At 54.3% G+C, this 25,427-nt stretch overlaps 1 protein-coding gene across 4 annotated transcripts; it reads right to left on the reverse strand.

Moving 5' to 3' along the window:
- Window positions 1–727: 727 nt before the first annotated feature.
- On the reverse strand, window positions 728–22,970 carry ZNF385A (zinc finger protein 385A). Of its 4 annotated transcripts, none has more exons than XM_024256719.3 (8): window positions 22,735–22,970; window positions 15,944–16,080; window positions 7,437–7,547; window positions 5,563–5,725; window positions 3,064–3,306; window positions 2,522–2,691; window positions 2,221–2,316; window positions 728–2,080 (listed from the first exon to the last, which is right to left on the reverse strand). In XM_024256719.3, the coding sequence occupies exons 1-8, from the start codon at window positions 22,742–22,744 to the stop codon at window positions 1,850–1,852; spliced, it is 1,161 nt and encodes a 386-aa protein (XP_024112487.1). In that variant the 5' UTR covers window positions 22,745–22,970; the 3' UTR covers window positions 728–1,849. The 4 variants fall into 4 exon arrangements, with proteins under 4 accessions (XP_024112487.1, XP_063568230.1, XP_054384050.1 ...); XM_063712160.1 differs by lacking the exon at window positions 22,735–22,970 and adding an exon at window positions 17,188–17,273; XM_054528075.2 differs by lacking the exon at window positions 22,735–22,970 and adding an exon at window positions 16,214–16,228.
- Between the last annotated feature and the right edge of the window lie 2,457 nt (window positions 22,971–25,427).

Below are 25,427 nucleotides of genomic sequence, written 5' to 3' on the forward strand. Positions count from 1 at the left end.
GGTGAGAGACAGCTGAACAGTGTTTCCCTATCCCACAGACCATTTAGGGGCCAGTTGAGAAGGTATTCTAGTATATCTGTAAATGGCACAGTCTCAGTTCTTCAGTCTCGGATACATGAGATCTCAATGAACCTTTGAAAGACTCAAGTCTCCTCATTTTGAAGACTGTGACACTGAGGTCCAGAGAGGGCAAGGACTGACTCAAGGTCACTATTTATGTGGGGCCAGAGCCTAGAGCTCAGATCCCCAGTCTCTGCCCCCCGTTTCTTCCTGTGCCTTGAGTCTCGCTGGCGTGGGTTTCCCACCAGACACACAAAAGCCTGGATTCTTTTCTTTGTCTGAGACTGAGTCTAGACCCATCTGCGTGGAATCTCCAAACACATTACAGGAGCGGCTTAGCCTCGGGCTTAGACTCCTTTTCCGGGTCGTTGGCGCCGCCTTGTGGAGTTGTGGCAAATTCTTAACAGCTGCAGCTGCAGTCCCAGACTTGGACTAGAAATGATACCCCAGGCCAAGTTTACACGAGCTGGACGACAGTGGGGGTGGGTGGGATGGGGAACCTCGGCTCACTTTGCACAAGCCTCATATTTTGCCTCCCCCGCCCCCGATTTCCGTTTCCCTCCTCCTTCTCGCCCCCTTTCCTCTCTCTGTGCCGGTCCCATACAGATAGATTTAATGACAGAATTGCTCCCAAAACAGCGGGCAAAGACAGAGTCTGAGTCTAGGGGCGGAGGGCAGAACAAATTCAGACTTTATTGTCAGGGAGAGGAAAAAGGGGAGGACCGTGGGTGGGGGGCCGGGGTTGCTACATTGTCAAGCAGAAAGAGTTGATGGGAAGGGGAAGACCAGTGTAGGCCAGACCCCTCCCGGGTCGGCGGCTGAAGGGTTGACGATACGGAAACCACGGAGTCGGGGGCGGGGGAGAGGTGTCACACCCCCGCCCGAGTTGTGCAGTGGAGGTGACTGGTGGGAGGGGACAGCCATGAGGTCTAGGAACTCGGATCGGGGAGGCTACAGACTCGGCGAATCCTGCGAAGGGGAGGGGCGGGGGCGAGGCTTCTATTGCTTTTTGCTCACAGTTTTGCGGAAGGCGAGGCGGGGGTGGGCTTGGACTGGACACCCCTTGCCCCCCTCGGTACCCCTTGGGCGATGGGTGCTGGTGAAAAGAATGGAACCCGGACTAGGGAGGAAGAAGGCGAGGGAAAGGTCTATGGTGGCATCTCCTTGGTCCCACCCAAGTGCCGGAGATGCCCCCAAGTGCTGCCCCCTGCGATGGGCCCGGCTAGACCTGGGGCTGGGGCATGGTGCGGGGCGGGCACAGTGAGGTTGCAGGCGGTAAAACCAAAGTGCTTATGAGGGACCCAGGATCCCGCCTGCTCCCCTCCCCCTACGGAGGACGGGGGTGTTCACGGAAGCGCTTCAGTTTGGGGTAGGGGGCCGGAGTCCCAGAGTCCGCTTATTGCCAAGAAAATCCATTTCTGTCTCCCCGGGACCCCCACCATGGCTTGTGAACCCCGTTTTGTGCTAGGTTTGGGGGGAAAGGGCTGGATGGACATGGCTTTTGGGAGGGGGGGTGTCTCCAAGGGGGCTCGGGGGTGAGACGGCCCCCCCTTTTCTAGGGGAGAGGGAAAGGCAGGGGGCGGGGTTCCCTGAGATCTGGGGTGTTCCCCCCCTTCTGAAGCCCCCCTCCCCCGCTACCCCTCCCCTTTCCTGGAACCCCGTATCTCGGGGTGGGGGGGGGAAGGAGAGATCATTTAGGGAGTGCCGGGAGGAGGGGCGGGCTGGGATCCCGGACGCCTGGGTCCCGGCTGGAGGTGGGGAGTTGAATGGGAGGGGTTCAGGGTTGAGGTCAGTACGGGGAGAAGAGGATGGGTCCGTGCGCAGTTCGGATGGGTCCGGGGGCCGGGTGAAGCAGAGGGTGAGTGATCGGCGGTCCCTGGAGAAGAGGTGCGGCTGGAGCCGGGCGCAGGGACAGCGGCGAGCCTGCTGCCGCTGCCATCACTGCAGCCACCGCCAGGGGGCTGGGGAGCAGGCCGCCCGCCAGGGACTTGGGCAGCTCCTTGGAGAAAGTCAGCGTGCCCTGAAGCGGGCGAAAGGCGGAGGAAGAGAAGTCACCCGGCGGTCCTGCAAACCCCACCTCTCCCTGGGCAAAGCCCGCGTCCCTCTCTCCTCCCCGCCCGCGCCCTCCCATTGCCGAATTCCCCAGCATCCAGGCCTTACCGCCAGCTCCCCGGCGCCCCTAGACTTCTTGTGACGGCTCAGTAGTGGGTTGGGCTTCCCGGCCACGCCGTCTCGGTGCCGCCGGCTGGAGATGTGCTGCGGCGGCCAGTGGATAGGGGGCTGTGAGCTCCCGGAAAGGGGCAACAGCGAGGGAATATATTCAAGCTCCAAGCACCGGCCCCCTCCCATCTGGCCCCCTGGGGAAAACCCTGAAGAAGGGCCTTTACTCAAGCTCCTTGCTCCCCTTCCCCACTTAGCGGGTGGAGCGTCCCAGAATTCCTGGGAAGGGCCTTAGACCCACCTGTTTCAGTTGGACCTCCGAGTTGACCTTGACATTGCAGATCTCACAGTGGAAAGTTCGGTCCTGGGCAGGAGCCTCTGGTTCCCCCGGGGTGGGAGGCCCCAGCCGAGGGTAAGCTTTGATGGGCCCCAGCCCACTTCGGGCCTCCAGAATTGTCTTGTGCTTAGTACCTGGAGCCCAGAGAGGGCAGGAGGTAAGGGGTGGAAGAAAAATTATCCAGGCCGACTGGGCCTCAAAATGCACATTCCCAGTTACAATATGAGGGGGAAGAGGGTGGGCACAGTGTGGGTTCTTTCTAAGTTCCGTGGGACCCTCCCAAACAGGTGGATCAGGAGAGAGTCATAGGTAAAGGAGTAAGGTGGAGGGAGGAGCTGAGGAAGTAAAGGGCTAAGGAACAGGGGAGATGGCTGGAGAAGGAGACAGGCAGATAGGCTGATAGGTCTTAGATGGTCTAGGGATGTTGGAAGCCAGGGGCATTAGGATGTAGAGGCAGGAGTGGCCTGAGGACAGGAGAGTCTGGGTGGGGGCAGGGGAGTCCATACCTTTGTTATGTGCCTCAAGCTGGGACAGGGAGTTCACAGCCACCTTGCACAGAGCACAGTAGAGCAGCCGCTTGGCTTTCTCCTCCTCTTCCTTGCTACCCCCAGGCAAGGAAGCTGGGGCTGGAGTCCCCCCTTCACCCTTGGTTACACCCTGACCAGTCTCCGGAATGCTGGGAGGGGATGGGGAGCCAGGCTGTTTCTCCGGGGATCCTGGGGCTGGCCCCAGTCCATTCTCCATGGAAACTGTTGTTGGGGGAGAAACATGGGGATCACCCTAGATGGCTCTTGGAGAAGACTCTTCATGTGGAAGAGACCCCCCCATTTCCTGGAGGGCAAGGGACCAGGAGTCCCCACCCTGTTACAACATGCATGCTCTCATGCCCCGGTCCAGAGCCAGATGTGGTCCAGCTGCCGCAGGCTGGGTGTGAAACTCCAATGCTTGGCTCATTCTCCACTAGCTGGGAATGGCCAAGGGGTCCAGCCTCACCAGCCTACCTTTAGGGTGAAGCTGGCAGCCAGCCCAGCCAGGGGGAGAGGCATGCAACAAGGATATACCCCTCAGTGGCCTGCCAGCCAGTCTGGGCTTCCTGCCAGGACAGCCCCTTCCCGGAGTCTTGCCCAGCCCCCAGGAAGTACACGAAAGAGCCCTAGGAAGGGGCAGAGGCAGGGTGAGGAAAGGTCTGGAGAGATAAACACAGGCATGGCAAAAGGGAAATAGAAACATCAGAACCGGAGAGGGAAGAAACAGGGATGCAGGCTGCTCTATAATTCATGGCTTGATTAAAGATGCACAGGCCCTAGGCCTCAGTGCTGGGTTCTGGCCTCTGTACAGGGGAAACTCTAGCGCTCCCATTCTCGCTCCAGCAGCTGATCCAGTTTCCGGGTCATGGCGAGGCTGGCAGTGGGGGTGGGGAGCTTGTGGGAGGGGAACTCCTTACCCCTCCAGGTACCCATTTGCTTGTTCATCCTATGTCCTTCCCCTTATTTCTCTTACTTTTTTCTGACATTCTTCACCTCCATCCCAATCCAGACAGCACATCCACATCTCAGTCTGGACAGGACTTCATGGTTTATAAAGCAGGCAGGTGTAGTTATCCTGCCTATATCCTCAGAGATACTGTAGGAATTAAATGAGGTAATATGTGTAAAGTGCTATTCAAGAAATGTTAGCTATCACCATCATCATCATCATCCTCTTCCTCTCCATCTTACAGAGATGTTAACAAACTAAGATCAGGCTAAGAAGCAGCCAAAGTACAATTAGAACTCAGCTTCCTGTGGCCGGGGACGGTGGCTCATGCCTGTGATCCCAGCACTTTGGGAGGCCGAGGTGGGCAGATGACTTGAGGTCAGGAGTTTGAGACCAGCTTGGGCAACATGGTGAAACCCTTTCTATACTAAAAATACAAAAATTACCCAGGTGTGGTGGCAGGTGCCTATAATCCCAGCTACTCAGGAGGCTGAGGCAGGAGAATTGCTTGAACCCAGGAGGTGGAGTTTGCAGTGAGCTGAGATTGTGCCACTGCACTCTAGCCTGGGCAACAGAGTGAGACTCTGTCTCAAAAAACAAACAAACGAAAAACAGAACTCAGTTCCCCCACCTGCCCGCCTGCCCACTCACTCTGTCTGTGCATCCCTGAGGGGGTTCTGTGTGTGTGTGTGTGTGTGTGTGTGTGTGTGTGTGTGTGTGTGTGTGTGTGTATTGAGAATGGGGGCCTGGTTTCCAAGCTGGTAGTACAGATGTTTGTTTCTCATTTTTCTTAGGGTGGGGCAGGAAGGACAGGCAAGGATAAGGATGGAGATGTTAGGTCTCTCTGGAATTGGCCATGATTGACATCTGATGTGGTAATCCCAGGATGGGGGTGGCTCATCATATCTTCCTGTCTCAATATTCCTGCTTTCCAGTTTCTTGGCTGGAAGTATGACTGAGGATGGTCACCAGCCATGAGGGAAAAGGAATCTTGTAAACTTGGAAAAGACCTCAAAGATCTTAGTCTCACTCCTCTATTTCCCAGAAAAAAAAAAATACTCTGACTAGGGAGGTCAAAATGTCTACTACCCAAGATCATCCAGGGAGTTTCCTGGGTTTCTTGCACTCTCTGTCTTCCCTGAGGGGAGCCCCAGTAGGGCAGGAACTCAGATATTCTGATTCCCTTCCCTGCCTGTCTCCCTAAGATGAAAAGGCCTCTCTCTGGATTTGGTGGTTCTCTTTTTCTTGGGGATGTTTGCCAGGTGGCCTCACCCTAGCCCCTCTCTGAGTCACTGGGCTGTGGGGAGGACAGACAGTGGGGACTCTGTTGAGAGGAGCTGTGGTGGGGGTAAGGGTGACAGGATGGAAATTTTACATCACTGTGCTTGGCTCCAGGACTCACCTTGGGTGGGGGTGGGGGTATAGGGACTGAGGAAGAGAGAGATGGAAGCAGAGGAGAGTTCTGGGAAAGGGGGAGAGAATAGAGAAGACAGAGATCAGTTGAAGAATATGGGGGGATTCAGACACACCTGGACGGGGTGCTACACCATCCCCATTTGTTGGGGTGCTGCCTGGGGGGGCTGGGTCTCCAGGTTCTCGGACGCCAGGCTCCCTGCCTCTGGTCTTGGCGGCCTCAATGCCTTTGACTCGTCGGGCGTGGCGATTACCCTTGTAGTGTGCCTCAGCCTGGCTCTTTAGGGATGGAGGAAGAAAATGGAATCTGAGATCACCTTTTATCTGGCAGATCTCCCCACAGAGCTCCCTCAAGTCCTGGGGTGATCTCAGCAGGCTGTAGTGAATTTTTTTGTACACCAGTGAGATGTAAAGCCCCATGCCAATAAGTCCTGGTTATTCCTGGGGCTCAGACTAGCTTCCCAAGCTTGAGTCCCTGGGAACCTAGGTCCCCACCTAGTTCAGACTCCACCCTACCACCACACCCAGGGCCTGGCTGCTGACTCAGACCCCCCACCTAGTCCTGGTAGAGACAGGGGGACCACAAACCTATGGAAGAGTTCTAAACTGGGAGAGGCCTAGCAATCCAGTCAGTCAGCATCCTCTTAGACCCCAAGGCTATGTGCCCAAGTCCTCTGCCCCTAGGATCCAGCCTTTGCCGCTTTCACCCTGAGGCTGGAAGTTCCAGGATTCCTGATGCCTGGGCTCTGTCCTGACTACTTCCCCTTGGGTCTCATTTTCCCTGAAGTCTCTGTGGACACCCTGGAGGACCCTGGCCCCAAGCCCAGCTCTGGGGACAGAAACAGCAGTGGAGACAGCTGTCAAAACAGAACCATTTGATGGGGGAGGGGAGGGTAGGGCAAAAAGTGGGAAGGGCTATCTGCTATTGGCTCCCTGCCCCTCTAGTCTTCCACCATCCACCAGTGAGTGGAGCCAGGGTTGATAGACAGGATGTCTGGGGTCCAAGCTAAAGCAAAGGCCTAATGCTGGGTTAGTTCTGTCTTCCCTTCCCCACCCTGCTCCACTCCCATGTATACCCCCGCTAAGAATGTACAATCCTGGAGGCACAGGGTCACCCAGACAAGGGCAGAAATAAAAGGTGTGGATAGGCAGGAAAAGAAGATTGACAGCCCAGGGGTAAAGTAGCGGTGTGCAGAGCCCAGTAGTATGGAGTGTGTGTGTGTGTGTGTGTGTCTCTGTGTACTGGGTAGAGAAACAGAACATGCTTTTATTTTCCCCTACTCAGCAGAACGAGGCTCTGCTGTTTTTCTCCAAAAGCTCTCAGGGCCTGCACCCCACAAAGTCCCCTCTAGACCCACACACACTCCAAAGAGTCCCAGTGGAGCCTCAGAGGGAGGAAATCTGGGAGGCTGGACATCTGGGTTTTGGGTTTGGGGTAGCTTCTCCCCAGGGGAAAGCCCCATGGGATAAGAGTAGGGGCCAGGCTTTGTGTGTGATTTGGAGGGAGGAGAGTGGAAATGGGGTGGAGAGAGAAGGAAGCCAGAAAGTTAGAGGGAAGTGGGTGGGCCAAGGAGGAGTTTAGCAGAGGCCAAAGAGGACAGAGGCTCTGTGGGGGAGCCAATCACCTAACTCTGCCCTGTACCCAAGAACCAGTGGGCCAGAGGCCACACTCCTGCTCAGACACTGATGGGCACCTATGTTCCGAGAAGCTCTGAACCAGGGATGCCCAAGTCTCAAGGGAGGGAGACGTCAACTTTAGAGGACTGATCTACTTCATGTCAAAATACACAGCAACTTCTTGTGCCTCTCCAGTGCCTTCCACAAGACCCTGCCCCTCCTGCGGTATCCCCGTTCCCTGCTCTTTGCCTAATATCCCTTCAATCCCTGCCCCTCACCCAGAGTAAGTGTTCTCACCCAGCTCTGCCCTCCCTCAAGGTCCCCTGCTGCCCCTGCCCCACCCACTGGGTAGATGAGCAGCTTGGCTTCTTACCTGAGAATTGAAGCGGATTTGACAGACATTACAGGAAATGACAGGCCGCTTGGTCTTGAGCAAGGGTCCCCCAAAAGTGTGGGAGAGCACAGCCTTCTGCACAGGGTCCATCTGTGGAGGCAGGCTGGGGTGAGCCGGGAACCCTAGCGCAACTCACGTCCAGCATTCCCCCAACGCAGGTATCTGTGTTGAACCAAGGTCCCCAGACCCCTTCTATCCCTTAATATGCCTGAGGGCTCTGAGCCTCAGTCTTCTGATTCTCTCTTAGCCCAATCTTCATAGCACTGAAAGGGACCTGATCGATAACTAGCCCAATGCTCCCATTTGACAGAACATAGAAGTGGTTTGCCCAACGTCACACCGTGAGTTAATAGCAGATCTGGTATCTGAACCTGGATTCCTGCCTTGGTCCGTCATACCATGAACATCCAGCTCTGACACCTTTGACTTATCTCCTACAGTGAAGCCAATCCACCAGAGGCCTCTGACATGAAGTCCCAAAGCACCCTAGATCCTAGGGCCTTCAGCTGAAGCCTCTGAACCCTTTGGGCCTCCACTCTGGGGTAAGACTATCACCAAGCCCAGCCTCTAGTCCCAGGAGACACATGTTCCCAGCCCCCCGACTCTGGACCCCCGGTCGCCCTAACACACACACTCTCTGGACCTCTTAAAGGCAGCAACTTCTAGAGGGAGTAAAAGAACTCAGGAGAGAGTAGGAGCTCTAGTGAATCATGGGGACTAAGTGGGGGTACCTAAGCAGCTGGGCTGGCCCAAGGCAGCTCAGGGATCTTCTGAACCTTCTCTCCCTGATCATCAGAGTTTCTAGGGCAGAGCTGTGGGGCTGGGCGGGATTAGGAACCATCCCTGTCCCCACCCTGGGTCAGCAGATGTCTTTGCAGTCTCCTGCCAAGAGTTCACATGAGTAAGGGAGAGGACGGGAGTTTCTCTGAGGCTTTCTGCTATCAGGGGATGAAAACCAGGGGCTCAGAGGCGTGAAAACTGCCTCCCTCAACAGTTCTCCTCCCTTTTGGCCTCTAGGCAGCTAGGGAGAGGAAAGCCTGGAATGCAGCTGAGACTGAAGATTGGGGGATGGCTGGGCTGTCTCATAAGAATGGGACTGAATTAGGACTGAAACCTTATATTCTAGGTGGAGGGATCAAGTGAAAAATAGTTGCTGGGGACTTGGGGTCCTTATCTCCTCAGCTGAGCCCGTCTCTGTGACAGGTCTTTAGGATTTCCAATGAGACACTGGTGAGAGAACAAGAAGTGGGGGAAAGTGGTAAGAGTCTGGAAAGCCCTGTCCTCTGGACTCTCCTTTGCCTCTCACCAGTAGTTTCACTGGCTGGGTGGGGTTAATGTCAGGAAATGGGCTTTAGTATCCCTGTGAAATAGATGGTGGCCTCATCCACTCTCCATTTGGGTAGTGCTGAAGGCACGGACCAGGACTGGGTTCAGACAACTGGTCTGACTGACGAGTGTCAATCTCTTGGCCTACTCTTGGTTGGAAAGAAGCCTCTCTAAGGGCTCACTTTTTTTACCTCAGCTTCCCAGAAGCCCCCGTCACATCCAAGGAAAAGCCAAACAGGAGAACGGGTGTGTCTGTGTGTGTTAGGCAGGCTGTGATCAATCTGTGCATGGGTGGAGTGTGAATAAGTGTCATGTACTGTGCGTACATCATTTATATATCAACATTTCTGCGTCGGGGGCTTTGGTGACACCATGAATGGTCAGGTGGTGTAATCTTCAGCTGTGTGTTTATCTGTGTAAATGTATGATGTGTTTGGCAGAAAGAAAGACAGACCAAGTTGGAGACAGGCTTTAATCAGAAAGGGGAGACAGACTGCTGCTCTCAGTTCCCAGTCTCCAGGCCTTAATCCTTCCTATTTAGAGACCCCCAACTCTGCTCCAGAGTTCTCCTCAGCCCTGGGCTTCCTCACATGCTGGGTGGGGAATGGAAATTCAAACAGAAACTCAAGTTGGGCCAGGAAACCCAATTCGGATGAAAACAGTAGGGAGAGAGGAGTGGGATGGAAGGGGAGAGCAGGGTCTCCTAGTTCTGTCTGTGCTCTGCCCCATCATGCCAGCCTGCTCTCCAGAGGGGCTGAGGACACAGTACCCCGAGGATGACTTGTGGACTGGACATCCCAACATCCATACCATGAGAATGGTTCCTGCCCTACCTGGGTCCTTCCTCCAGGGTGAGAACCTTAGCCCTTGCACAACTCCCTCCCCTGGTTTAAGCCCATAAACACCAACTAGGAGTGGGAGTGGGGAGTGGGGAAGAGTGCAGCAGTGGAGTCAGGTGGGTGCTTCCCACCGTCCTCCAGGAACTAAGGAGACACCAGGATGAAGGTGAGGACTCCTGGGCCCAATCCCTGTGCAGGTGGAATGTGAGCCACTCAAGTGCTGCTCCAGGCCAAGGTCAGGAGGCCCCAGTGACCTAGATGAGGGCTCCCTGGGGAGGGGTGAAGGCCAGCACCTCCCAGAGCCCATCTCACTCCAGAGCCTCTTCCCTGGGATGCTGGCTTGGACACGGCCTGGAAAGGTCCATAAAACAGTCCCCTCCCACCTGCCCTCCAACAGTAGACATGAAGGGGAACCGCTCCCTGAAGCTGGGGCAAAATGAATCAGGAAGGGCAAGGGAGAGGGAAGGCGGAAACCAGATCAGGAACACGAGGGGTGCTATGATTATATTTCCTTCCATTGCCCTTTGTCTGATGGAACTGCTGCCCCTTGTGTGAGCATCCCACTTCCCCACCCACCAAAATTAAGACGAAAAGGGAAAGGTGGTGGAATCTCAGGGATGGGAATACCTGAGGGAGGACTGAGATAGGAAAGAGAGGGAGTTAGGGGGTATCTAGAGAGCAGGTGCAAGCTGGTGGGGGAGGGATGCTGGGAAGGGGCTGGGGCTGGAGAGGAGGGATCTGATCAGTGTGGTCATTGGAGGGCAGGTGTAGGACCTGACAGGAAGTCTGAAGATCTGGGGGACTCCAAGAATGTGGGAAGCAGAGGTCAGGGTATCCAGTGTGGTGGCAGTAGTCTGGGGGCATGAGCTGGGATCCCGAGATTGGTTAGGGCCGCGCCGGTGTGGGGGATGGGCCGGACAACCCGAGGACTAGGCAGAGGGAGAGGTAGCCAGCCCCGCAGGGGCGGGCGGGGACGGGGTGGGGGTGCGCTGCGGCAGCCGCGGGAGTCAGGGAGAGAGGAGGGGCCGGGTGGCTTACCCTGCGAGACCCTGGGGGCCGCGGCTCCATGGCCCGGGGTGGCGGACCCGGGCTGGGGGGCCGAGCCTGGCCGGGCCGGGCAGGCCAGGGACGCGGCGCTCGTTGCCCGGGCGGCTCGGGGCTGTGCGGCCCGGCCGGCGGGGAGAAGGGGAGGCGGCGCTGGCCCGGGCCGGAGCCCGCCCCGGAGGCGGGGCCGAGGACGGGGGCGGGGACAGGGACAGGGAGCTGAAGAGGAATGAAAGGGGGCTAGGGCGGAAAGAGGGGGATGTCCATCATTCAGACACTCCTAGGAAAGAGCTTGCTCTGAAGAGGAGCCACTTAGCCCCGCGGCAGGGGCATTGACCAGATGACCTCGTTGCCTCCACTGGGGCTCCTTCTTGGGTCCAGGGTCCCCACCAACTCAGACATTTCTCCTTTCTTTCACCCCTTTTGCCCCACCTTCCCTAGATCCCCTGCTGACAGTCTGTCTTCAGAGTCCCCAGACGACTCTTCCTCAGCTTCCTCTGCAAACGGCGGCCCCTATGCTGCTACCTTTTTACAAGTCACTTCCCTCCCTAGGGATGGGAAACTGAGCCCAGATACCCAGGTGTCAGGCACTGCTCTCTCAGAGACTCCTCCAAATTGTGTAGCTGAGGGCACCCAGGGCAAAAGCGACCTCAGACTGGGGATGTCGTTCCTAACTTCTTCCCACCTCCTACCCGCGCCCGCCACCTGCCGGAGAACCAGGCTCCCTGAAAGCCCACGCTTCGTGCACCTGCTGCCCTCTGGCGGTTCAGTGGGGGCAGCACTGGGGGACCAGAGGCTGTAGAGCCCAGCAGCCCACTCCCCCAGACACCTCGTTCTGTCTAGACAGGTCCTGGGATTCCCAGTCTTTCATCTCTAGGTCTCATCTTCTCCCATTCCACCTAAGGCAGAGACATTAGTGAAGCAGGGGACTGGATCTAGAGAGAGGGTGGCTTTGGGAAACAGTGAGGGACGTCCAAGGGCAGAGGGAAGCAGTGGAGTGAGTGGGAGGAGAATGAGGGGAGACAGTAATTCTAGAAGAGGTCTAAGGAGTAGGAACTGCCCAAGTAGGAGAGAGCGCTGGAGGTGCCAGTCCACTGGGAAAGAGAGACTCCGTCATGAATAATAATATCACCACCACCATCTAATGTTGATTGAGCCTTTGCAATGTGCCAGCTTCTGTACTGAGCTCTTTGCATGGATTATCTAATTTAATCTTCACAACCACTATTTGAAGTAAGTACTATTATTATCTTCATTTTATAGAGGAGGGAACTGAGGTTTAGAGAGGTTAAATAATTTGCCCAAGGTCATAAGCTAGTAAGTGGCTGAACTGGGATTTGAATTTAAACCTGGGCAGTCTGACTCCAAAGCCACGTACTTAACTGCTGCACAGTACTTCCAAAGGCCTGTCTGCAGCTTTTCTGCAGTCCTCATTCTCCTGCAGAATTTGACAGTATTGAGGCAGCCCGCCACACTCTCTCCCTTGGCTTTTCCAACTCTACAGGAATGTATTTCCCTCCCCACTCCCTCCAGTGGCTTTTCCATTCCTTTTGCTGAAGCGTCTTCCTGTTCCCACTGCCTAATTCTGCATGTTCCCGAAGGCTAAGGCCTTGACCATCCTATGTTTCTCTCTTAAATAAAAACAATAGCAATAGCATAATAATCATAGCAGCTAACACTGATTGAGCACTTAGTTTGTGCTAGGCATTATGATTATGTAATATGATCTTACAACCTTGTGAGTTGGTGTTAATACTATCCCATTCTCAGCCTGGGCAACATGGTGAAACTCCGTCTCTACTAAAAATACAAAAATTGGCCGGGCGCGGTGGCTCATGCTTGTAATCCTAGCACTTTGGGAGGCTAAGTCGGGCGGATCACAAGGTCAAGAGATTGAGACCATCCTGGCCAACATGGTGAAGCCCTGTCTCTAATAAAAATACAAAAATTAGCTGGGCGTGGTGGTGTGCACCTGTAGCCACAGCTACTCTGGAGGCTGAGGCAGGAGAATTACTTGAACCCAGGAGGCTGAGGTTGCAGTGAGCGGAGATTGGGCCACTGCACTCCAGCCTGGGGGACAGAGTAAGACTCTGTCTCAAAAAAAAGAAAAAAAGAAAAAAAAAAAACTATCCCATTCTACAGTTGGTAAAACTGAGGTTCAGAATGGTTAAATAACTTGCCTAAGATCACACAGCCAGTACTTTGGAACATCAATTTAAATCCTGCCAATCAGATGCAGGATGCAGTTCAACACCCTGCTGAACTCTTCAAGCTTATCCATGCTCATCGCTTTAAATACCTCTGCTAGAGGCAGTGGAGCCATGAACTCTGCAGGAGTCGAAACCCTGGATTATCCAATCAACTAAGTAGCTTTGTGACCTTGGACAATTCACTTAACCTTTCTGCATCTGTGTTTCCTCATCTATACAATGGGGACAATGATGGGGTTGCTAAGATCTGAGGTCAAGTGTAAGTCAGGTGTTTAGATGGGGGGAAGTTTTCTCCCCATCTTATGACCTAGTCACATCCAATCTTGCACTTTCTCAAATGCTCCTTTCTAGCCTTTGTTCATGCTACTTACTTCAGTCTGGAATGTTCTCTAAGACTACTTTAAAAATCTTGCCAATAATTTTTCAAAGCCCAAATTATATGTCACCTGCTCCAGGTAAAATCCCTTTTTCCTCTGCTCTCTGTTTTTCTGCCTAACTCTGGTTGGTCCCTTAGGCCCCACCACATCCAGGAAGGTCTTTCTTGACACTTGGGCTTCCATGCAAGCAAAATGCCTCTGAGGCAGCTCTCCTCACACTGTATAGGGTAACTGTTAACTTGTTATCCTTCCTACTAAACTATGAGCTCCCCAAGTGTGGTAACTGAGTCCCGTGTCCCTGACACCAGGCACGGTACCCAGCACATAGTAGGTGCTCAAAAAAAATTTTTTTTTTGTTAAATTGAATTTTTTTTTTTTTTTTGAGATGGAGTTTTGCTCTGTCGCCCAGGCTGGAATGCAGTGGCACAATCTCGGCTCACTGCAACCTCTGCCTCCCAGGTTCATGCCATTCTCCTGCCTCAGCCTCCGGAGTAGCTGGGACTACAGGCGCCCGCCACCACGCCCGGCTAATTTTTTGTTGTTTTTTTTTTTAGTAGAGATGGGGTTTCACTGTGTTAGCCAGGTTGGTCTCAATCTCCTGACCTTGTGATCTGCCCGCCTCAGCCTCCCAAAGTGCTGGGATTACAGGCGTGAGCCACCGTGCCCGGCCCAGTCTGAAAACTTAAAAGTGAAATGCAAATGTGTGTCTGGGTCCTTCATTTGGGGGGAGCAGCTGTGGTATAATGATAAGTCTGTTTGGAGTCGGATGCAATGGGTTCAAATCATACCTTAGGCACATACTGTGTCAACTTATATAAATTACTAAACCCTTCTGAGCCTTAGTTTTTGCTTTCTTATTTGTTAAATGGAATAATAATGTCTACCTTGTTGGGTTGTTGTGAAGGTGAAATGAGATTGCAGATAGAAACATCTGCTACAGTGCCTGGCGTGTAGTCGATGCTCAATACATGTTTATGGCTAAATATGGTTTGATGTGGATTATTTAAGTTGAATAAGGCTGACTTTCCCCAAACCTTTAGCTCTAGCCCACCTTCCAGGCTTCAAATTCTAACTATCTGTAGGACATTTTGGGCTCAATGTCCTACCGGTATGCCAAATCATCATATCCTTTTTTAAAAAATATTTATTATTACTTTTTAAAACGAAACAAATAGGCTGGGCACGGTGGCTCAAGCCTGTAATCCCAGCACTTGGGAGGCTGAGGCAGGCGGATCACGAGGTCAGGAGTTTGAGACCAGGCTGGCCAAGATGGTGAAACCCCGTCTCTACTAAAAATACAAAAATTAGCTGGGCATGGCGGTACGTGCCTGTACTGGGGAGGGTGAGGCAGGAGAATGGCTTGAACCCAGGAGGCGGAGGTTGCAGTGAGTCAAGATCATCATGCACTCCAGCCTGAGAGATTGAGCAAGACTCCATCTCAAAAACAAAACAAAACAAAACAAAACAAAAAACAAATAAAGCTTTAGCTTTAGCACCACATGCTAAAGCATCACCCCCACTGGAGACCAGCTTCCTCTTCCAACCCTCTGCCTCTGTCAGTGGTGACTTCCGTCCAATCACAAAGGCCTGAATGCTGGAGTCATCCTTGACTCATTCCTTCTCTCCTCCCCCACCCCCAAACACCAGTTGGTCACCATGACCTGTCAATATTTCCTTGAAGTTACCTCCACCATTCTCCCTTTCTCTCCACTCATACTGCCACTGCCACCAGCCCAGTCTGGCTTTTGAGGCTTCCCTTGGGCCTGCATTGCTAGGACAGCCTCCTAACTGTCACCTTCCTCCCGCCTCTGTTCCCTTTCATCCAGTCGCCCCGCTCACCTTCTCAAACGCTGCTCTTACCAAGTCACTCTCCTGCTCAAGAATAGACAGTGGTGGCTGGGCGTGGTGGCTCATGCCTGTAATCCCAGCACTTTGGGAGGCTGAGGCCTGAGGTCAGGAGCTTGAGACCAGCCTGGCCAACATGGCGAAACCCCGTCTCTACTAAAAATACAAAAATTAACCCGGTGTGGTGGCACAAGCCTGTAATCCCAGCTACTTGGGAGGCCGAGGCAGGAGAATCGGTGAACTGGGGAGGTGGAGGCTGCAGTGAGCCAAGATCATGCCACTGCACCCCAGACTGGGCAACAGAGTGAGACTCCGTCTCATAAAAACAAACACACGAATAGACAGCACCTCCTTATTTCATATTGTGTTAAATCTAGACCACCTTGCCAGTCCTCCAAGCCCTATCCCATTGATGCTACCCACCCAGCCGTGGACTCCAGAGAGGTGAAACTTACAAACAGGCATGCTTATTTTCCTGCTCATTCCCTCTTTCTGGATTCAGCACCTACACCCCTCCTACCTCCCTACTGTTACTATCACCAATTTAAGTCTCATTACTTCTCTAGATGGTAGGGCGATTCACTACAGGACTAAATGAGATAATTCATATAAAACACTTAGCACAGTGTCTGGCCCGTAGCAAGACCTCAGCAAATATTAGCTATTATTATTGTTGTTAACACTGTACCAGATGGCCCACAATACTCAAAATTAACTAGAATTAAGGAAGATGGGGTCATAAGAGGAGATAAAGAATTAGAAACAGGAGAAGAGGGCAGAGATGGGTCTGAGAGAGAAAGGTCGGGTCACAAGAGGATGGAGAAGGCAGGTAGGCTGCTACTTACGGTGCTGTAGTTGCTGAAGAGGCCAAGGGTAGGGGCCGGCTCGAGTGGGAAGGGCAGGATCTGCTTGAGGTCCAGTGGCGGCTGCATGATGGGGGGCTGCCGTAGCAGAGGCAGGGGCCCTGCCCGGCTCAGGCTGCCTGAAGGGCAGAGAAAACATTCTGTGGAGTAGGAAGATTAAAGCTTGGGAACCCCACCCAAGCCTGCCAGTCCCACTCCCTAGCCAGGGCCCCCACGCTCAGAAGTGTCACCCTCAGTGCACATAGTGTACACACTTCCCCTGCTGGCTCCAGAGCAATGGAGCACAGTGCCCTGTGGGCCTGGGGGAGGGTGTAGACCGGTCCTTCCCTTCTGGGTGGTTTTCACTTCCCCCTTTTCCAACCTCCCTCCCCCAAACTCTTTAGGCACATTACAGACCCAGTAAGAGCTCATACCTTTTCTGCAGGCTGCCTGCTGAACCAGCAGGACTCCCAGCCTCAAGCCCCTGGCCACCCTCTTCTTCTGGTTTTGCTTTCCCCCAGGGGATCTTAAGCTTGGTATCGCCCCAGGAAGAAGAGAGTCAAGTGGGTGATTCATCCCACTGACCAGAGGGGGATATTGAGACTTAGATTTGGAGGGGGCTGCTGAATCTCTCAGATGCCCTAGAATTAGATTTTGCTCTAATTATAATTCTTAATTAACTATTGACATCTGTGGGGGTAGGTAGTGGGTTGGGTGGCTTTTGCTCTGGGAGGTGAACTACCTGAGGCCATTCTCAGAGCCCCTTCTCCCAACCTTCCTCAGTCTTCCCCCATGCCCTTTTGTCTCACCAGGAATGCTCAGCTACAGGTCCAGTTCTGCAGGAGGAACCTTGACCTGGCCTCTGGGCGGGGAATGCCTGGGTCTGACCCCAAGGGGAAATGAAAGTCCAGGCCAGCCATTCAACTACCCTCCTCTGAAACCTTCTCCTCCTCCTCTCAGAGTCAGGGGAGGAACTCCACCAGACTCCAAAGGGGCAGCCCAAAGGTCCTCAGAGCCCTTCTGGGCTTCCACTGGCCCAGCTCCCTTCTGCGACCCTGCTGTGCACCAGTTGGGGAGTTCCGGCCACCCTTCACTGCTCCAGTAACCCCCTGACAGCAACAGGGGTTCCCAGGAACAAAGGCAAACCGAGGAGGCTGCGTGCTTGGCCCGTCCTCCCTTGACCTTACTAGGGCAGAAGGTCCCCAGGATCCCTTCCTGTTCCCTCCAGAGACTACCCCCTTTCATACCTTTAGTTTCTGGTGCCTGCTGCCCCCAGGCAGTGGCCTGGCCCTGGCCCCCCAGGGGCCTGGGCCTGACAGCGTCCCCTTCCCTTGATTCTGCCCTCTGCCCCCTCCCTTGCCAGCCCCCTCCCCCTCAGCCCAGTCAGTAGAATTAGCCAATCAGAATCCTGGAAAAGTGGGGCAGAGGGGAGGGCAGGGGAGCAGGGATTAGGGGAATCTGAGGCGACAGGGAGGGGGTGGGGAGGGCTCAGGCACAGCTGGGGGCTGGGAGCTGGTCCAGAAAGGTCTGGAGGGGTCTGTCTCTTTCACCCCATGCCAGGATGGGTGGTCAGGGTGACTGAGACAGAGCAGAGGGTCAAGGCTACTGGGAGTTTGGGCTTCAGAATTCTCAGGGCTGAAGGAGAGGGTAAGATCCTTGGCTTTGACCCTTAAGTAGCTGGGGGTCTGTATGCTTTGTGTCTATTCCCTCCTCTGTCACCTTCAAGGTTGGGATGGGGTGGAGAGAGGACACACACACACACACACACACACACACACACAGAGACGGACAGATGAAAGTGAGTGAGAGGATGGGAGAGTGGTAGCAGCAGGAATAGGTGACTGAGGAATCAGACAGTGACACTGAGAGAGAAAAGGATAGACAACAATGGAGAGATGTCAGAAAGCGAAATCAGACAAACAAACAGAGAGACACTGCCGAAAAGGTGGACACAGAACTAGAGACTAAGGCAGACAGACCGAAAGACAGAGAACAGAGACAGCGAGAAAGATAAAAGAGAAGAGAGAGGGACAGACAGATGGATGGGGCAGCTTGACCATCTCCCCTTCCTGGTCTGTCCCCTCATGGCATCTCCCCTCTGTGCCCCACCCTCCCTTACTGCCTGTTACCCAAGGCCAGGGCAGCCTTAATGAGCCCCAGGCGGCATCAGGAATGGTGAGAGAAACCTGAGTGCTCCCAGCGTCCCCTGCACCCAGCATCTACCCCCAGCAGCTGGTTTTTGGCTGGCTCTTGCCCTGCCCCAGAGCACCAGAGGCTGAAGCTTGGCTTGACCCTTTCCCTGGTCCTAGATTTCTCTAGGCTCCCACTCCTCAAAGCCATCTTAAGAGGACACAGCAGAGTTCCAGAAAAAGCCACACAAAAAAATTTGAGGCTACTATGTGCCAGGTAATGAATTCCAAGTATTATCACATTTAACCTCTGAAGTAGCTGAATGAAGTAGCCATGATTCAATGAAGTAACTGATAATATTTTTCTACTTGACTTATGAGGAAATGGAGACTCAGAGAAGTTAACAAACTTGGCTGATGTCACACAGCCTGTAAATATCAGAGCTGAGATATAGATCAAGATCTGTTGGACTCTATAACAAATTCTTTCTCTGCTACCTTACTCCCAAAGGGCTTGAATTTAACTGAAGCAGAGATCTGAGCACAGGCTTCCATCTTGTTCAAGGAGAGGAAGGGGAGAGCAGGTTCCATGCACTTCCTCAGGTTGGAGTCTTCATTTTTCCTCCAGAGGAGGGATAGAGGAAAACAGGTAGCAGCCACTCAGTTATCTATGGCTAGCAACTCATCTTTTCCACAGACATGAGCCCTGGGTGAGCGGGGGAGGGGAGGGGAGTGGGAGAGGGGTCAAATGAGGGTACAGTGAGGGAAGGAAGCAGGGCGGGCAACTGGAGACAAACTATATCCTTCCCAGATTCCTGGGTCCACTCCATTCTGAGGTGGCGAGAGAGGCAGATGGCAGCTTTTGGGCCGGGTGGGCAGAAACAGGACTCTTGGTTTCAGGTAGCCCAGGCCTCAGGCCCCTCCCTCTCTTTTTCTGAGGCTAACAATAGTTGCCGCTTTTTGAGGCTTTACTATAGGCCAGGCACTTTACATACACAATCTCCCAGTAGGTGGTCCCACCACTCACTAGCTGGGTGAGCAGCTAGGTTCTCTGACTCTCAGTCTCATTTCTTATCTGTCAAATGAAAACAACACTACTTGCCTCACCAAGTTGTTGAGAGGATTGAACAAATCCATGTAAAATGCTGGCATGTCACAGTGAGAACTCAATAAATATTTGCTGAATAAATGAATCTCATCTTATAGATGATGACAATTGGCTCAGAAGGGGAGTTATTTGGCCAAGGTCACACAGTTAGTGAGTGATGTGAACCTGTCTGTCTGGTTCCAGAGACAGGGCTTTCAAGCACTACACTTTTCTGGGTAGATCTGGAAAGGGAGGAGGGGAAAAGGCAGGAATATAGGAATGGCTGGAGAGGCAGGAACTGAGTAGGAAATGTAGGGCTTTTGACTTCTAGCTAGGTAAAATCTCCAGGCAGGTTTGGCAGAAGAGGTGGAGAGCAAATTGAAGTGTGTGTAACTGTGCATGTGTGTGTGTGTGTGTGTGTGTGTGTGTGTGGCACCCATGTCAGGCAAGGCAAGGGAGGAGCTGAGGCCTGGCTGGGGCAGGCCACTCTTGAGGGAAGCTCATTAGAGTAATTACCTCCAGCAGATAGAGCCCCACCCAGCTTCATCAGGAATTGCTAAATGCTTTATTAAAGAAAGCTCCCAACATGATTTAGAGGGGGTGAATTCCAGACCCTTGGATGGATGTCCATCTGTCCATTTTCACATCCTACTTAGCCCTGGGCACTTTGATCCTGCTCAAGTTGCCCTGTCAGCACTGACCTTCAACCAGGCCACATCTGGCTTCCTCTATTGGTCTTTTGCTTTCCCTCTTCCCCAGAAATTGGGGCCTGGTCTGGAGCCCCAGCCCTTTGGCTGTTTTAGGTGGGGCCCCATGCCTCAAGCCCTGTTGTTAAAGAATGGTTAGGGAGTGGCTGCATCTGAAGAGGAATAGGAGCCAGGAAAAGTGTTCGTATAGGGCTGTGGGTTAGTGTTGGTTGGAAGACTGGGCCAGAATGGGATTAAGATCAGAGAGAGATATTGGGGTTAAGGTTGCAAGTAGTTAGGGCCCAGGGTGATAAAAAACACAGGGCCAGTACTGGGTTAAAATGGGAATTAGACTTGGGCCAAAGGAGAAATGGAGATCTCTTCTCTAATTAATCTCTTTTTCCCTTCAGGCCCTTTGGCCTTGTCTCCCTCCCCAGAAGTGCCTAAAATTGAGGGTGGGGGTGGGAGGAAAACTTTGAACCCCTGGGTCTTTTTTACCAAGTTCCATGTATATGTCCCCTTCTGCCTCAATTCCCCCATCTTGGCAGGAGGCAGGCTGAGGACTGGAAAGGCTTTGAAGTCAAAGATGAAAGAGACAAGGGGGATGATTATGAACAACTACTCAAAACACCATGCCTAATAACCCCAGGGTGGATGTGGGCGGGGACTGGGCCTAGAGGGAGGAGTTGACTGGGAAGGGGAGAGCAGGGAGGCCCCTGGGAATCTTTCCCCACTTGATAGGAAAGGGCCTCCTTCAATGTGCCACTACCCTTACTGCACCAGGGACTCAGTTGGAAAGGATGGTATAGAAAGGCTTAGAACAGGGAACCTGAGCCCAGAACTGCCATCTTAAACCTGGGGCCCAGACTCTCGATCTTGAGCAGGCTGGCTGGGTGTCACATGCTAGGCAGGGAGGTTTTAGGGTCCCTCCAGGGCTACCATGCACACGGATTCAGAGGACCTAAGTGTTCAGAACTGAAACCTTTGTAGGGTCCCTGGGGGTCCCTGGGGGTGGGGCCTGAGCCCTGGCTGGCAGCTTCCTCCCTCTCTCCTTCCTTCCTCATAGAGGGCTAAGGTGTGTGGGCTTTGCCAGACTTCCTGCACTCTGTGGGCTTGGCATAAGGAGGGAATTAATTACAGTGTCCTCCAGGGGGATGTGAGGGTACCACTCATGGCTGTGGTCCAGCTTCAGAAAATGTGGACCCAGGAATTATTCCTGTGGCTGGGGTCTTGGTCAGCCTCCAGCAAGCAGGTCCATGATGTCCTTTTCAGGGCCTGCTGACCAGGGAAAGCACGGCTTATGCCAGCCTATTCTGGGCAAGCACGATGCTGCCTCTCGAGCTGTGCCCAGGGTGGAGCCAGGGTGCAGGGATCACACAGGTTGGAGGAAAGTGGATCCTGTGCTCTGGGGGACTGAGTGCAACGTGCGTTGGTGGGGGTCACTCTAGCATCAGGGTGGTATTCATAGAAGGGTGGGTAATACCTTCTCCTGCTGGAGAGGCTCTTGAGAAGGAGGCAGGCAACCAGCCATTCATACCTTCGTTCAGTCATCCATTCAATAGATAGGTGGAGTGCCAGGTGGAAGGGGTGAGACATACAGCAGAGAGAGACTGAGGACACACAGGAGGAGGAGAGAAAAAGAGATGGAGGAAGGGCAGAAGGACGATAGGTAGTCAACAGGGATAGGCGGTGAAATGAAAGAAGGTAAGAAAGGAAGACAAATAGCAGAGGGACTCAGGAGAGGGATGAGTGCAGGAGCCAGTCAAGCCCTCCAGGTACCAGCATGGAGCCAAGTGTCCTCAGTTGGGGGCACAGAGACCACAGGTGTCTAGGCCTGGTTGGGGGGCTCCCATCATAAACAGATCCCAGAAACCGGCCTAGCCAGGGTGGAGGGCAGAGGTCAGAGCAGGCCTGTGGACTATTGTGGAGGCAGGGTGGAGGGCAGGGGCATGCAGCCGGCGCTGATGCAGAGTCCAGAGCACAGCTAGGCCCTTTCCTCCCCCACCCCTGGGGCTCCCTTCCTGATGTAGGTCATGAGGATGGGGTGGCTGTGGCTGACGGGCTGTCAGAGCCCAGCGGGAGTTCCCATCCCCCATCCTTACCCTCTCCATTGCCCCTCCCTCTCCTGGTGCCCCCGGCCCAAGGCAGGGGTGGAGGGAGAAGAAGGAAGTCAGGAAAGAGGGACTTAGGCAGCTAGAGCAGGGAGAGAGAGGGGCAGGTCTCGGCGTGTTGAGGCAGGATGGCTGTGGAGACAGGCTCTGAGCCGCAGGAGCCCTGGATGGACAGTTTCCCACCCCCTATTTTCCCCACCCCCTCTTCTCCCAAGCCCCTCTTCTCCCCAGCCCCTCTGCTCCCCAGCCCTCTTATCTCCGGCCCTCAGGTTCCCACCTCCCACCACACTCACCTCGAAGCTACACCCACCATCTTCTCCTTCCACCCCCCACTTCCTCCTTTCCCCCTTATCCTGGGCCCAGAAGGATGTCGGAGTGTCTAAGCTAAGGGTGGGGGAAGACGCTGGGGCGGGAGACGGGTCAGAACCTTTCCCCCAACTCCACCAGGCCAGGACCAGCCCCCTCCCCCAGCCTCTCGTAGACTGGTATATAATATTCATGAGCCTCATGAATACGCAATGTTCTAATTATGGGGCGGGGGTCTCACTCCGCTCTGCCTCCCGCTTTACCACTCCCTAGATTACCCGGAGCAGCGGCAGCCTGGAAAAGAGGGGAAGAGGGGACCCCAGATGTGGAGCCAGATGAAGGGGGAGGGGGAACCGGTCGCTGACGGGCGGCCGCAGTCACCGCGGTGCCGGGAGATGGTGGGGAGGGGGGGCGGTGGGTGACCCACAGAGAGCAACCCAGGAGCCGGGAGCCTGGAGTCGCAGAGACCACTCACCGAGGATCATGCTGGGGACCCAGGCGCCCGGGGTTCCGCGTCGCTCTGTCCCGGGGGCCGTTCTGGCCGGGATGGGGGTACGGGGGGAGGAGCCGGGGAGGAGCAGAGGCCGGCCGAGGCGGAGCGGGGGCGGGGCCCTCAGCAGGTGAAGACGGGAGGAGGGGACCCGGGCACTCAGGGCTCCGCGAGGGGGCGTCCTGGCCCCTCCCGCTTCCTCCCGCCCTTCTTCTTGCTGCCTGCTGGCCTCCTGGGTTTACGGTGTCACTGCGGCCAGGGCTGGGGGAACAGGACGTCTAGAAGACGGTGTGAGGTGATGGACGAAGCTGGAAACTAGGATGCCTGGGTTCCCGGGAAGGGCTGAGTCTGAGGGCGGGAAGTCTGGTTCTGGGCTGATATGGGGTGGGCAGGGGAGTAGGGGGGGAGGGGGGCGGGGGTGCCTAAGTACTCTGGGACGCGATGGGCCTTGGGTTGGGTGGGATACCTAGGTTCCCTCCAGAGTGATGGACTGAGCAGGGGGCAGGGGAAGTGCAGCAGAAATTGTTTGGGTCCTAGTTTGTTGTTCCGGCTTTGGAGCAGGATGCCTGGGGGCTGGGCCTCTGAGGTGAAATGGGATGTTGAAGATGGATCCCAGGTTGAGTTCTGGCTGGGGTCTGAATGCCTGGGTCCTTAGGGAAGGTCTCAGCGAAGAGATTGCCATCAATGGACCTGAGGAGATGGAAATAGAAGCTTGTAACCGAGATCATTAGGGCAACTGGAAGATGACAGAAAATTCAGAACTGAGGCACCTTGTAGAGATGACCTGGATTGGGGTGGGGTGGCGTCCGGGAGCATCTATCCAGGGCCTAAATCCGCGGCATTCCCCACTAAGGCGAGCTTCGATTGAGGACGACTGGTGGGGGGGCTTTCGTGAGGTGGAGGGGAAGATGGAGGGTAGGACAAAATGTGTGAGCTGGGGAGAATGTCAGGAGGGAGAGGAAGTACAGGCCACTCAGAGGTATTCTTTTCTTTTTTCTTTTTTTTTGAGACCCAAGTCTCGCTCTGTCGCCCAGGCTAGAGTGCGGTGGCACGATCTCAGCTCACTGCAACCTCTGCCTCCCGGGTTCAAGCATTCTCCTGCCTCAGCCTCCCGAGTAGCTGGGATTACAGGTGCCCGCCACCACGCCTGGCTAATTTTTGTAGCTTTAGTAGAGACGGGGTTTCACTATGTTGGCCAGGCTGGTCTCTAACTCCTGACCTCAGGTGATCCACCTGCCTCGGCCTCTCAAAGTGCTGGGATTACTGGCGTAAGCCATGGCACCCAGCCCACTCGGAGGTATTCTTAAGGGACCCCAGTACAAGGTTGGAGTCTGGGAGACTGCAGATGTCTGGGGGAGATGGAGCCTGGACCTGTCTGTACTTGCCTCAAAAGGGAGGGTGGCAGGCAGATTTCCCAGAATGCCACACAGCCAGCTTCAGGCCAACCCCAATCAGAGGAAAAGTGGGTGGGAACTGGAACGTTTGAGGTTTAGGGAGGTAGAAGCTGAGGGGAAGAAGTCGGTGAAAGGGTGGTGGGACTGAAGTTTTGGAACAGTTTAGGAAGGGGAAAGAGACTGACATTCCTGGGTTCTGGAGGGAAATTGGGACTGGATGGCCAATTTAGGTGCAGGAAGTTTGAGTTTCTGTTTCTGGGTCCCAGCAATCTCTTGCCCTCACCCCAGTAATCCGGTTTGAAGAAAAGACCTGTTTCTGTACCTGCCAAGACACTCCAGCTCAAGGGCAAGAGAATGCTGGGAGTGCCAATGCCTTAGTCTCTTTCTGATTCAGTGGGGCAGAGATCTCAGGGGATTGGCTTTGCTGCCCAAGTCTGGCCTTGGGAGAGGATATGGGGTTTCTGGGTCCATCAGAGGAGGTCCTCCTGCTCTGGGTCTGACCTACCACCATGCTGGTCAACTCCAGTACGAAAAACCCTTGCTTCTCCTTAGACCCTGCACCTCCTTTCCTCTTCCCGTTCTTTCTCCTCCTGGGTGGACTCAGAGACTAAACAAGAGCCATCATCAGGCATGGTCGATTGGTTTTAGAGACCCCTTTGCCCTCAGCTGTTGTCCACCCTGCCACACTGCCCCAGGGACTCTGGGTTAGGAAGATCTCAGAAGAGGGGTTGCTTAAGCTTACCAAGGGGAAGCAGCTGGCTAGAGGACGGGGTGACCTTGCAGGCAGCTGGGGTGGGGGGAAGGTGTGTGGGGTGAATTCATTATTGATGAGCCCTGCACCCCGGGCTACTAATGAGCCCAGGCCGGCTGCTCTAATTGATGTCAAGAAACTTGAGACCCCCAGATCAGCTTCCCGCCTGCCAGCTGCCTCTCCTGAGCCCCCTCCCCCTCCCTGCACCCCCAGCTGCTCTGTTCACTTCCTAAGGCCTCCTTTCCTTCTCCTTTTCATCTCCACCAACACAGACATGGATAGGGCTCAGGCCTTCTAGACCCCCTACACCTAAGTTCGTCTGGATTATTCAAGTCTCAAGGTGGGAGCCACACTTCCTTTGGAGGGCTGGGAGATTTGGGAGAAGAAACTTAGACCAGGAGTCTGAGAATTAGAGTTCAGGGAAAGAGAGGCTCATACTAGATTACATCTGTGGCATTTCTGAGCTCAAGGAATTTCTTCCTTATATTGTGCATCCACGGGTAAGAACTTGTCACTCTCTCAAAAGTACAGGC

The sequence above is a fragment of the Pongo abelii genome, chromosome 10 (genome assembly GCF_028885655.2).
Source record: "Pongo abelii isolate AG06213 chromosome 10, NHGRI_mPonAbe1-v2.0_pri, whole genome shotgun sequence".
NCBI lineage: Eukaryota > Metazoa > Chordata > Mammalia > Primates > Hominidae > Pongo > Pongo abelii.

Excerpts from the sequence above, each read along its gene's own strand:
- ZNF385A (XM_024256719.3), bottom strand. Across the intron at positions 7,548-15,943 it reads TCTTCAGCAACTACAGCACC|ATGGACCCTGTGCAGAAGGC; the intron begins GTAAGTAGCAGC and ends CTGCCTCCACAG. Across the intron at positions 5,726-7,436 it reads AAATCCGCTTCAATTCTCAG|AGCCAGGCTGAGGCACACTA; the intron begins GTAAGAAGCCAA and ends CCATCCCTAAAG.